Consider the following 12,862-nt stretch of genomic DNA (forward strand, 5'->3'; position numbering starts at 1 on the left):
GGACCCCTGTGTCTGCTCCCAGCCCAGCCAGGGTCAGGCTGGCACAGGAACAAACCCAAGGCTGGGTGGCTCAGCCAGGAGGAAAATCCAGCTGTTCGGGAGGAAAGCCAATTATCTGTGGGTCACCTTTTGATTATGTAGCTGGTGCCAAAGATCTGGGAGATTCCAAAAGGTCTCTGTCAAGCCATCTTCCTTTTCTGTGGTTTGGTTTTCCTACAATAAGCCATGATATCACTGCTTCAACTTTTTAGATAAGAGAGCATATATAATGGTATGAGTTTTGGCATCCAACTGCCTGGGTTTGAAGCTCTGTCAACAATTCGCCTTTGGACAAGTCACTTACTCTCCCTCCTGCAAGCCTGTTTTCTTTATGTACATTGAAGACGACAGTAGCAGTAACTATTTACAAGTGTTGATATGAGGATTAAACAAGATAACTCGTTTAATGGGAAGTCTTTAGCGACAGCATGTTAGTAAGAGTAGCAGTAGTTGTTGTTTATTACTCTGTAACCTTTCTAAGAGGGAGGAATTTGATAACAAGGAGAATAAATCACTGATTCATAAGTCATTTTGATGTACACATATACACTATGTACAATACTAAACTAGATAGTATTCAAAGAATTGGAAAGAAATGACCATACAACTTGTATTCTTTGTTTGAAAAAAAAAAGCTCACAAAGGAATTTATGTAAATTATTCTAAGAATGTCAGAGAAAAGGGTTCATCATAAATAGGAGGAAATGCATTTCCCATAGGTAGGGTAACTGTAGGAAATGGCGGGGAAGTGGCTTGAAAAAGCAAACTGGACTCATGGCGGTGATTTAAAGTGGGTTAATTTCATTTCAGGAAAATATCATCACCATGGTCACATTAATAATGTTCAGTGCATATATGATGTTGAAAAATATGGGCTTGCATTTTTAGAAACTTCTACCAAGGAGATTCTAAAGGGCTAATTTAAACACACACACACACACACACACACACACACACAAGTACAACCAAGGAAAGTCTAACGCGGGCAGTGAAAGTTTCCAAGTTTAAGGAAGGAGTTGGAGAAACAATTAAGCTGGGGAAAATCTAGCAGGTGCTGGGAGAATAATGCAATTTCCTAGGGCAGCAGATGTACAAGTGAAACAGTATCCAGCAACAGTCCATCAGATGGTAATTATAGCTGAACTGGGGAAGAACAGCCCAGATGAAAGGGGCGATTCAAAGGGTAACCGAATGCCAGAGCGTGACATCTTCCTGAGAGATCACACACTAGGAAAAATCGGGCCAGCACTTAGCTCCGAGAAGGGGGGGTTAAACAAACCGTCATTTTTCTTTTGTAGAAGGACAAAGGGAAAACGGAGGCTTCAAATAATTCATTAGTTGAGATTTAAACAGACCGTCACCGATAAACAACCACAAAAAAAATAACAGGCGTTGATCACTCTGAAAGTCTGATTCCTGAGATGATTCTGTCATCTGAAAGATGATGGATTGATCTGGTCCAAAAAAATTTTGAAAAAAAAAAAAAATGGAGAGGTGAGTTGACACGGTAATTCTATGAACACTAGAAATCAACACAGAGAACCAAAGTGATTGAAGTGGATGATGGGGAGCATCTCTTAATACTGAAGCAAAGGTAGGAGCTTTTTAAGTTCAAAGCAGATTTTCTGGTATTTAATATGACAAGTAAGAGTCATTTAAAACCCCAGTCGTGGAAAGGAAACCATGCCTCCGACCAGACTCATTCCCTCCCAACGGATTCCGCAGAACAGGTCTGACCCCGGCAGGGCTGTTCCTCCCGAGTCTGGCTCTCACTCTCGGGGACCCATGCAGCCCTCTCCCATCCCTGGTTTAACCAGCCCTGAGCAGCCCCACGTTAATACTGACACTGGGCTGTACCCTCCCCGAGGACAGGGCCCCTGTCACGGTCATCTTTGAATCCCTACGGGGAGGCAGGAAGGACAGCAAGCCAGCTTGCCCAAAGAACCACCCGAAAGTTAAGTGTGGGTCAAATTGGTCCACAGTCTTTAATTAATATGGCCATCAGTTCACTCAGCCAAATTCTGAGTACTTCCCTGATCATAGTTCTCATGCACGTGGGCCACACTGATTCATTTCATTAAAAATTCCCATCAGAATAATTCTCAGAACGCAAATGCACAGGCCAAGACAGCCCATTCAAGCTAAGAAACGAATCTTCTCGGTCCATGCCACGTGGATTACGGTTAGGAAAAAGCCTTCTCTTATCCACGTATCTCTGCTGGTTGACTGTGGCGACATGATGAATCTTCCGGGCCTACCTCTGTGATGTGTGATGAAGACCGTTCACATGTTTTCCAGGTCCTTTCTTGTGACCTGACACGGGGCACACTGTCAATTGATACGAATGACAGGGACAGTTCGGCGGCAGGGACACCGACTTATCTAAACCAGGCAGCAGCTTCCTGACCTTGGGGTGGGGGGAGCACACTACCCTGCCACCCAGAGATGAATTTCAATCTCTGCTGCCTTGTGCCAGAGTCAAACTGGCAACCCACCGAGATGAAACGCTTTCTATCCCATTACTCATGCCTGAAGTGATCTGTTCCCTTGAAGACTGGCTTCCTAGGTGAAAGCCAGGGAACGGATGGTCAGTCTGAGATGGGATAAAAAGTATGAAAGGTCAGTGCCCAGCGAGAGCAGTGTGCGGACACGTGAGGGTGCTGAGGGTTGCTCGTAGCTCCGGGCAGAGGGGAGTGTAAAACTTAAAGGGACAAAGAGGGATTCATTTAGTAAGACAATCGCTCAACTTCAATGGCTGCAATACTATTTGCTCTGCTAAGAAATCAATGTGCTAAGGACACTGTAGAAAGTCCTCCTGAAAATTTTCCATCTGGCTCACCTTGACTCAGATAATCAGCCTAAAACATTAAATCCGCCTACAATGTTTTTTAAAATTTAAAATAGTGTAATATAGTATTTTAACGTTTGAACATCTAGGCTCATCCCATGTGGATTATGCTCTCGATAATCCTCTGGTCCAACTTTAAGATTTCTAACACTTTCACTAAACCTTGTTTACTAAATCTGAATCTTTACTAAACCCTTCTCAAGAATAAGTATAACAAGCAGCAGTAAAGTACTTCTTAAAAAGTCAGAATTCACCAACAGAGTAAACAACACAGCACAAAGTGTCGGATACTGAGCACCAGCCCCACCCATCTGGTAAGTGGTTGTCTTCCTGGAGCAGGGATTTAAAAACCCATCCTTGGGGACTTCTCTGGTGGTCCAGTGGGTAAGACTCTGTGCTCCCAATGCCAGGGGGCCTGGGTTTGACCCGTGGTCGGGGAACTAGATCCCACATGCATGCCACAACAAAGATCCTGCGTACCGCAACTAAGACCCGGCGCAGCCAAAATTAATCAATCAATCAATTAATTAATTAAACAAAATCCATCCTCTGCTATGTCTTGAAATAAGCTGGGGCTCTGTGGGGACACAGCACAGAGAGACGGCCATGGAAAAGCTTATTAAATGTAAGCAATGATTTCAACTCATAGCAACCTGGGAAGTCATGATAGGATTGTTTTATTTTATTTTATTTTATTTATTTATTTATTTTTTTACAAATCTATTTATTTGTGGCCGCGCTGGGTCTTCACTGTTGTGCGCGGGCCTTCTCCAGTTGCGGCGAGCGGGGGTCACTCTTCGGTGCAGCGCACGGGCCTCTCACTACGGACGCCCTTCCCGTTGCGGATCACGGGCTCCGGGCACACGGGCCTCAGCAGGTGTGGCACGCTGGCTCAGCAGTTGTGGCTCATGGGGCTCTAGAGCGCAGGCTCAGTAGTTGTGGTGCACGGGCCTAGCTGCTCCGCGGCATGCGGGATCCTCCCGGACCAGGGCTCGAACCCGCGTCCCCTGCATTGGCAGGTGGACTCCCAACCGCTGCGCCACCAGGGAAGTCCCGGTAGGGTTGTTTTAAGTGAAACAAAATGTTTTCTCTGGCTTTTTTCCCACCAGGAGCTCCAGCTCACCTCAAAGTCATCCAGTTCTGGAGATTCCCAGGGGTGGGGGTGGGGTGAGGATGGGGAAGTTCCAGAGGTTCAGGAACACGGCTCTTGATAGCAGGTGGCAGCCCCGTGCTGCTCCCCATCCGCCCAGCCACACCACTCACGCCCCTTGAGGACCGGCTGAAGGTGCTGGGGCCGCGGGCTGCCGCCGACATGTGAGGGCTTCTCTTGGCCTGGCCACGTGGTCTATCCCAACTCAAAGGCATCTCAGCAGTGGCTGCAAGAGGGCAGCACCTCTCACACAGAAGCTGCATCTCTGTACTTTGTACCTGTGGCCGCTTCTCCTGGGATCAGCAGGACGTCACATAAGCTGTGTTTCAGTGACGGATATAGATGAGGCCACCCTTCCTGACCCCGACGCGCTCTCTTGGCTCTCATTCCAAAGGAGTCCAATCCCAGGATCTCCACACACCAGCAGACCCCCTGGTGGTCGACCCCACGGTCCTGCAGATTTGCCCGGAGCCCCTTCCTCTCTAGAGTGTGATGCTGGGGCCCTGCTACCTAGGGACACACCTGTGGTCTTGGATGAAGTGATGACATGTATCTGTTGCAAGATGATAAGGGAGGAAGGAGAAGTGGGTGGGGCCGTAGAAGACGCAAAACTGGCCAAGAGTTGAACCCTGTTGGAGCTGTTTCTGTGCAGCCCATCGTGTGGGCTGAAACACGTGCCCATCTGCCTTCAGAAGCTTTTAGAGCAAGTGGGCAGAGTAATTCTGTGTCTGTTAAACCTAGTGATAAAATAATAGGACCTGAATTTGGTCTCTGTTTTTAATCTCCTTCTTCTAGGAATTCACATTTCACAAAACTATAAGTCTATGAGGGATTGTACATGAAAAAAAGAAGAAGACGAGGTCCCTCAGCATTGACAGAAGGAGAATCCCTGCTTTGTAGAACTTGCTCTACTTTTGTACATGCTTCACATTTTCCATAATGAAGATTTGGGGAGGGCAAAAGAATTGCTATTTGTTTTTAGTCTCTACTCAAATACAAAGTTAGAACTTAGAAAATAAATATAAATTTATTTTTTATTTTACAAACTTAAAGACTTAGGACTTTATACATAGGACTTAGAGCAGCCTGGGTCACAGTAAGCAGCTGCCTCTAAGATGGGTCTTGGTGGACCCACCCGCCATATGTAAAGCAGGAGCTCGGGACCGTGGGTTGACGCATGTCCTGCAAAACTGGGGTGTTGATTTGAGCACCATTTCCAGCACCATTTTTAGCTCCTTGGCTAAACGTTTGGAGAGTTTTTAAACTTTCCACTTTCCTCTTTTCTCTCTCACAAAGAACAAGTGTCAGCCCACTGAGGGGTGTTTTTCTACCGTATTTAAGTGGAAGTGTGCGCATACAGTACAAGCTTACATGTAAGTCAGCCTGACAAAGTCACGCTTCCAGCCAAGCTCCTGAACACGGCTCTGTGTATGGTTGTTTACACGCACACTTCCACTGAAAGCGAAATCTAGGTTCTGTTTGGTCCCTTTTCCTGTTCTGGTACTAAGAGTGTCCCAGGGCTGTGCAATCTAAGGTCAAAGCCCCTGCCACCCAGGACAGCTGAGACGGTCCTGTTCATCATGCGGACTCCCCCAGGAGTGAACAAACCTAGCACAGGACTCAGCCCCAAACGTCCTCACGCAGCCAGACCTAGGTTCTCAAACCGAGAACGCAGAGCATGAAGGAAAGAGGAGTCTGCTTTGGAGCAAGGGGGCTAAACCCAGAAAGATGCTGGGAGGTGAACCCCAAGCCACTGGTACTGAGACGCAGCAGCCCGCGGCGGCGTCCCCGGTGGCGGGGCGGGGGCGCGTCACGAGGGACCACATGGCGCCCGCTCTGCTCCGGGCTCGCTGCGGAGGCACCACCCTAGGGCAGGGGCCGCTGGGAGGGAGCCTGGGCTCCGGGATGAAGGAGCAGCCGTTGGGCTCCGGCTCCGCGTAGGCAGCGCCGCCCCATCTGCCACGCCCGCCCGCCCGCCCGCTAGCGCGCGCTGGCACTGCGCCCCGCCTGCTGCCGCCGGCTACCCACCGCGTCCTTGGAGACCTCCTTTGATGGGGCGTTGATGCCAAGCTTTTCCAGGGGATAGACAATCTGTCGTCGGGGCCGCACGGGAACCAAGTAGTGGAGGGCGGACGTCAGCGAGTGGGCGCTGGAGCTCTGGAACTGGGAGACAGCGACCTCAATTTTAGGGGGGAGGGCGTGGGAGCCGCGCGCACATTTGCCGGCGCGCGCGCCTCGACAAATACAAAACTCCCAACCCGGCCAAACCGGAGAGGGGGGGAAACCAGCAAATAAACAAACATACTCTTCGACCAGAGGAATGAATTGTAGATAATGCCTGACACTAATGAAGATAATTACGGGAGTAATTGCATTACTATCTCTGTGGGAATGACAGATAAACAAGTGGTTTGGTTTATGGGATTTTTCAGCACAAGTATTTTCCCCAGGAGGATATTCTTCTCTGTAGTGATCATGAATCAGCTCGATTTGACCCCATTAAGCTGTGTTATCTGCGTCCTGGTAACCCTTGCGTGTTTCACACAAGCTGCTTTAAGAAGGCACATAGATTAAAATGTCATCTGAGGGGCAATAGGGCGCAGATGTGAAAATCCTCATGTTTGTGAAAAGTCACTGCTACTTCAGCTGGACCTTTGTTGATCAGATAAGTGTTTTAAAACAAAAGGATAAAACCGGGGAGTGGGGGAGTGGAGGGGGAAGGGGGCTGGGTCAGATTACTCTGCTTTATATTAATACTAAATTATGAGCTGGATTTATGCTTACTGAAATGGGCTACAATAAATCATGTTTTAGGCGAATGCTTTAAATATTAATTTTATCCAATTTTTAGACTTGGCAGAGAAAACTGAACATGGTGATCTTTATTTCTTTCACATTTATGAAATCTTAGGGGTTTTGGTGAAACCCCTAAGCTTTGGGTATTTCAACTGTGTAAACCTCAAGAGTTAAACTGTCAAACCAAAAATTTTTAATGAGACATTTACCGAATTTAACCTGGAAAGCAAAGAAAGTAAAACGGAACTGTAGCTGTAGTTTAATAAATGACGTGGTTTACACATGACTTATTTGTGGTTCTGAAAATAGCCCCTAGGCCTTTCTAAGAGCTTCTGGAAGGGATTTCTAAAATCCTTCACTACTGAACTTCACCGCCTGATTTTACACACTGAAAAACAGAACCCAGGGATCTCTAGCCAAAGCTGTGTTTTTAAGCCTGGAAGAGCTCTCAGTACATATTCTCGCAGGAGGGTATGGAGAAAACTGTCTTCATCATGTCAGCCAAAAGCTCACTTGTACTGCAGTCAACTGGGGATTTATAGCAGAATTTGGAGATTCTTACCTGTACTATTTGGTATTGCTTCTTGCACTTATTTAAATGTACGTGTATAAATCAACTAGAGGTGCAGACAGAGAGGAAATCTGTTTCCAAGTGTGTTTCTATGTTATATATACAATAGCGTGTAACATGGTCCTAATTCCACACCATGGAGGGAAATACGTGAACACTCAATGAGTTCAGTTCAAGTCACCATTTTTTAGGATGCATGCAAAAGGACTTTCTACCAACTGGGCACAGGCAGGCAACATTGGGAATAAAAACTGAGAATGTAATATCACATCCTTAAAGGTCACCAAATTGGCACTTGGCCAAATGTGAAGTACAAAGAAATTGTGCAGGACCGGGATTTGAAGGCAAAACTGTTAAACTTCCCATGTCCCAGGTTCAAATCTGGGGCATTCACATTGCTGTAGGGCTGCATTTTGATAGGAAAAAAATCATCACTAGAGCATATTCTACATTCGCTACCTATCTTTTCCATGTTTTTTCTTCTTTCTCCTCCATTCCTTCTGTTTTTCCCCAAAAGGCATTTGTCAAATAAGATACATTGGTAAAATTACTGTTATGTGTATGTACCCATATACCTTAGATTGTTTTTAAGTTTAATAATTCGGAGCATTTAAAAAACCCACTTAGCTCACCATGGTAACGAAGAAGAAACGTGACAATGTCAGACTCTAGGCAGAGACTAAGAAAGTTTTTGGTCACGAATGGGATCTTATGGGACAATTTCTACCTAGGGGGGTAGAAATTTCTACCTGGGGGTTCAGTTCTCAACACCCCTCAAGTCTGCATCAACACTGTCAGTGACAGAGGGACCATCTTGCAGGAAAGAACTGCTTGGGGGTCCAGCTCCAAGAAGCCCTTGCCTGTGAGCAAGCAGGACACTGCGTGTGAGCACGTGTGAGCGCATGTGAGTGTGTGGGACTCTTCTACGTAACAGGCCTGCAGCTCTGAACAGGACTAACAGCTCCAGCTTTACGGCACAAGACAGAATGTGAGCGAGTGAGAAGTGCTATGAAGGAGACTGAAACAGGATACACAGAAGCAGGAAGCAAGAGCTTGCTATTTGTGTACAATATACATAATGTATACACAGTAGATACGTGTTTGCTATAGAAGTATTGCTCTATGTAAGTACAAGTATTATGCGGACATAGAGGTATCTACTACATAAAGATTACATCAGTAACACGTATCTCCACTTTTTATCCATCACTTTTATGGGCATGTTATACTGCTGTTTTGCAATGCCGTGATAGCACACCAGTATTAAGGATTGAGCTAATTTATTCAATGGGTTCACTACTAGAACACTCTTTGCTGGAAGAACATCATAGGACATTTTGGCATTCACTAATTCACATGAGAAATAATTTGATTTTCACATCCCTTAGAGTGTTTTTCCATAGCTTTCAGTGTCTGCTTTGTAGATATGGAAAAGCCAACAATTTGTTCTACTAATTATATGGGTTGTGATGGTTTCAGAAATTCAAAGCCTTCTGGGTTTTCACTGTAGTGTAAGAAAAGGACCAAACTCAATATGGCCATTTGAAATTCAGAGCCACGTTATAATCAAAATACATGGAGTGAAGAAGAAATAAAATATGGCACACGACACAAATGACACCGTGACACAGATCTGCTGGAAAAGTGACTTAAGACATTCTTTTACCTTGCCTTCCTTGGTTCGCGGGTAAACAGGGTAGTAGAGACAGGACTTATATCCTAAACGGAGGATCTCCTTTAGAAAAAACTTGGTGTAGTGCTGAAAAATGGGGTTCAGGGCAAAGTGATACAGGTGGCCATGCTCTTCACGCTGGTGGTGACTAAAGTATATGAAGTCTTCAATATTGTAGTGGGATCGTATGTACTCTATATCCTAAAAAAAGAGGTGAGAAAGGACATCTAAGAAGGTTTTAAACAAACGGCATGCACTTTCTGAGAAACATCATTTAAAAATGACTTTAGGTACAATAGTGAGAGATGAGTTTTTCCTTCCTATTATTTACTATTTCATTTTCATTGTTAATTTTTTAAAAGCTAAAACTTATGTTTCCTGAAAGTCACTTGCTTTGATGGCTTACTTCTGGAGGGTGGCTCAGAGCTTTGGAATTTGTTCCTCACAGCTGTGCTAAAAACTTGGAGAGCCTTGAGTCCCTGCTCATGGACAGCCTCCCAGTGGCCAGAGCAATGCAATGGAGAAGCAGATATACACAACCGTCAAAGAGCCCATGCCAACCATCCACACTGATAATCTCTCATTCATGACATGGAGAGACTTTTGGGGAAAACTGACAAATGCAAAAGACCAGTTAGAGAAACATACAGCTCACTCCAGAGGAAACAGAGGTTATCCAGCAAATGGAGGAGAATTTTAAAAAAATTCTACTCAGTGTCCTCAGAGATACCAAAAAAGGATCTCGCATAAAGCATAACAAACAAGCTCCTACAAAAAAGGAACAATAAGAGAACACGGAAGAGACTTGGAAGTTAAACACATGAACTCTGAAATTAAAATTCCAATAGAAGGCCTGGATAATAGACTAGATGTGGCTGAACAATAAATTAGGAATCTGGAAGATAAAAATCAAGGACAACTCTTAGAATGAAGAGTAAGAAGTACAAGAGATTAAAAAGTACAAGAAGAAAGGTAAGAGACAGTGAAGGGTCACTTCCATCCAAAAAGGAATTTAAGACAAGGAGAATAGAGAAAATGAAAGGGAAGAAATCATTAATGAAATCATAGAAGAAAGATGTTCCCAAGCTCAAAAGAGGCATAAGATACTTCATAAGAATTTTTGGAATAAAAGGGAAAAACTAATTCTCAAGAGAGAAAGCAAACATACATACATTTATTTACATCAGACTGTATTTTATCTGTAACATTGGATACTGGAAGATGATGAGAGTAAAAACATCAACACTCTGATGAGAAATAATTTGCATAAGAATTCTATTCACAGCTGAATGAGTGTTCAAGTGTGAGGACAGATGAAAACTTGTATATGTGTGTGGACTCAGAGACCCTACCCTCTTCCACCCACTCTCCAAGAATTCTTAAAGATATATTGAATCAAAAGAGAAATGAATCTAAGAACAAGGACAGTTTGAACACATTAGAGAAATAAAGTCATACGAACATCTCAATAAATGCCGAAACACATTTAATAAAATTCAACACCCATGCGTAACAAAAACTTTTAGTAAACTAGAAATAGGAGAGAAGTTCCTTAACATGAAAAAGGGTATCTTCCAGAAGCCATGTTCCCAGAAGGGAAGTCTCAATATTATAATTATCAGTTCTGCCTAAATTGTTCTGTAAAATCTACATAGGCACAAATAAATTCATAGTATTACAAGGTTTATCTGGAAAAGAAAATACCCAAGTTTAATCAAGAAATTTTAGGCAAAAAATATAAATAAGAGAAGACTTCCCTACCAGATACCAAAGCACGTGATAGTGCAACAGATATCAACAAATAAATCCATGGAACAGAATAGAGAGCAAAAGTAGACACAGACACATGGAAATTTAATAATATAAAGGCAGCATTTTAAATCAGTAGGGAAAGAATGGACTACTCAGTAATAAATACTTTGGAATAATTGGCTATGCACTGGGACAAAATAAAATTAGATGTCCACTTAACACACACACACGCACGCACGCACACACGATGCATGAAAATAAGTGCAAGGAAGAATGTTGGAAGGGACAAATCCCTAACTCTTAATAGTGGTAATCCTTTGGGGAGGGAGCTGGGACTTTTTTTTGGTGATGGAGGGTTATTTGAATTTTTAGATGGTGAATATTTTCATGTATTCTTTGTAATATTTTAAACATTTTGAACCGAAAAAAAAATGGAGATTTGAAAGGCTGCCCAGTGGGATGCAAGCAGATCTACAGCCTTCAGAAAAGGAGACATTCATCCTAAGTAAGTAAAAATGAAACTTCAAAAGAGGCATTGTGTGCTAATTCACGAGAGGGAAAGGCACGATCAAGGGAAGTAGTATCCACTTCACAATTTACCATTTCATCTCTGATCACTGCAATGCCAACTACTTGTTCTGCAACTTCGGCTACAAATGCCTGCAGTGGTGTTCCATCCTGACAAGAGAAGCAGATATTTTAAGACCCTAAAAAATATTGCTATTAGTGTTTCCGTAAGCTGTCAATAAAGGGTTTCAACCGTGATCACATAACGACAATGATAAAGCCACCATCCTATCACCACTTACCTCTGGGCCAGGTAATAGGTTAAATGCCCTCTTTGTATGCATTTAACCCTCACTCCAACCCTCTGAGGTAAGTATTACCATTATATCTCTACTTCATTTACGAGAAAATAAGGCTTGGGAGGCTGCCTTGCCAAGATCTCCAGCTGGTACAGGATGGATCTATTGATTCAAACCACATTCCTTTGACTGGGAATCTGTTTTCTTTAGCGTGACATCAGTGGTTCTCAAACACTGTCATCCCAGGCCCCCTGCGTCCTGAGGATGCTAAAGAGCTTTGGTTCACGTATGTAATGTCTACCACTATTTTCTATATTAGAAATTAAAACAGAAAATTTTGAATTCTTTTATTAAGTTTTGTTGAATTTATTAATTAAAGCACATGTTTTAGTTTGATAAAAAAATTTAGAGAGAAGAGTAGCATTGTTTCATATTTTTACAAATCTCTTGAATATCTGGCTTAATGGAAGACGGCTGGATTCTCACACCTACTTCTGTATTGTATTCAATCTGTTGTAACATGTTATTTTGGTTGAAATATATGCCAAAAAAAATCTGTCTTCACAAAGATACGTAGTTGGAAAAGGGAGAAGTATTTAAATAATATTTTCAGATAATTATGGATATTCTCCTCTGATGCGCCACCAAAACTCAACATGTAGTAAGTAGTGTTTTAAAGATAATTTGCAATGTGGCTCTGAAACCATGTCAGTGAACTTTGTATACCCTACTGCATTAAAATTTATTGGTCTCTTTTGCACTTTGAATCTTTTACCAATGCATGATTTTGTAACATCATGTACTGTCCATCCAGAAAATATTGATTCACCAAGCTTATGCAGATTTTCCAAATGTTGACCTATTTCATTACAAAATATCAAAACATTGCATTTGGTAATATCACCACCAATCTCATCAGAAAAAGGTTTTTTAAGTTTTGGGAAGCTGTCAAGCTCATGATGGCAGATACTGACTTTCTAAAAGTCTAATTTTTTCTTGAAAGCATGGACTTTGTCATGGGGGAGCACATGCTCTCAGTTGTTTCCTTGGAGTGACACTCTCACCTCATTCATTTTTAAGAAAAAGTCTGCCAACTCCCCAGGACTGAATTACCATATTTTGTCTGCCAGCTGTTCTGTGACAACGGTGCTGCTTCAGCCTGCAATTCAAACAACTGCAGAAACGTTTTTCTTGAAACAACTAACATACTTCAGTCTGCAGCCAAGAG

At 43.2% G+C, this 12,862-nt stretch overlaps 1 protein-coding gene across 2 annotated transcripts in view; it reads right to left on the reverse strand.

The window, feature by feature from the left end:
- Nucleotides 1-12,862, reverse strand: part of CFAP61 (cilia and flagella associated protein 61) — a 258,593-nt gene that overhangs the window by 136,987 nt on the left and 108,744 nt on the right. Inside the window, exons 15-17 of one of the 2 annotated variants that reach the window (XM_082359537.1) lie at nucleotides 11,429-11,506; nucleotides 9,071-9,277; nucleotides 6,066-6,200 (exon numbers count right to left, since the gene is read on the reverse strand). In XM_082359537.1, the coding sequence (XP_082215663.1) occupies nucleotides 6,066-6,200; nucleotides 9,071-9,277; nucleotides 11,429-11,506 (420 nt within the window). The remainder of the gene's footprint in view (nucleotides 1-6,065; nucleotides 6,201-9,070; nucleotides 9,278-11,428; nucleotides 11,507-12,862) is intronic. The other variant, XM_082359538.1, reaches the window with a different exon arrangement.

Source organism: Balaenoptera borealis, assembly GCF_965194805.1.
Source record: "Balaenoptera borealis genome assembly, chromosome: 16".
NCBI lineage: Eukaryota > Metazoa > Chordata > Mammalia > Artiodactyla > Balaenopteridae > Balaenoptera > Balaenoptera borealis.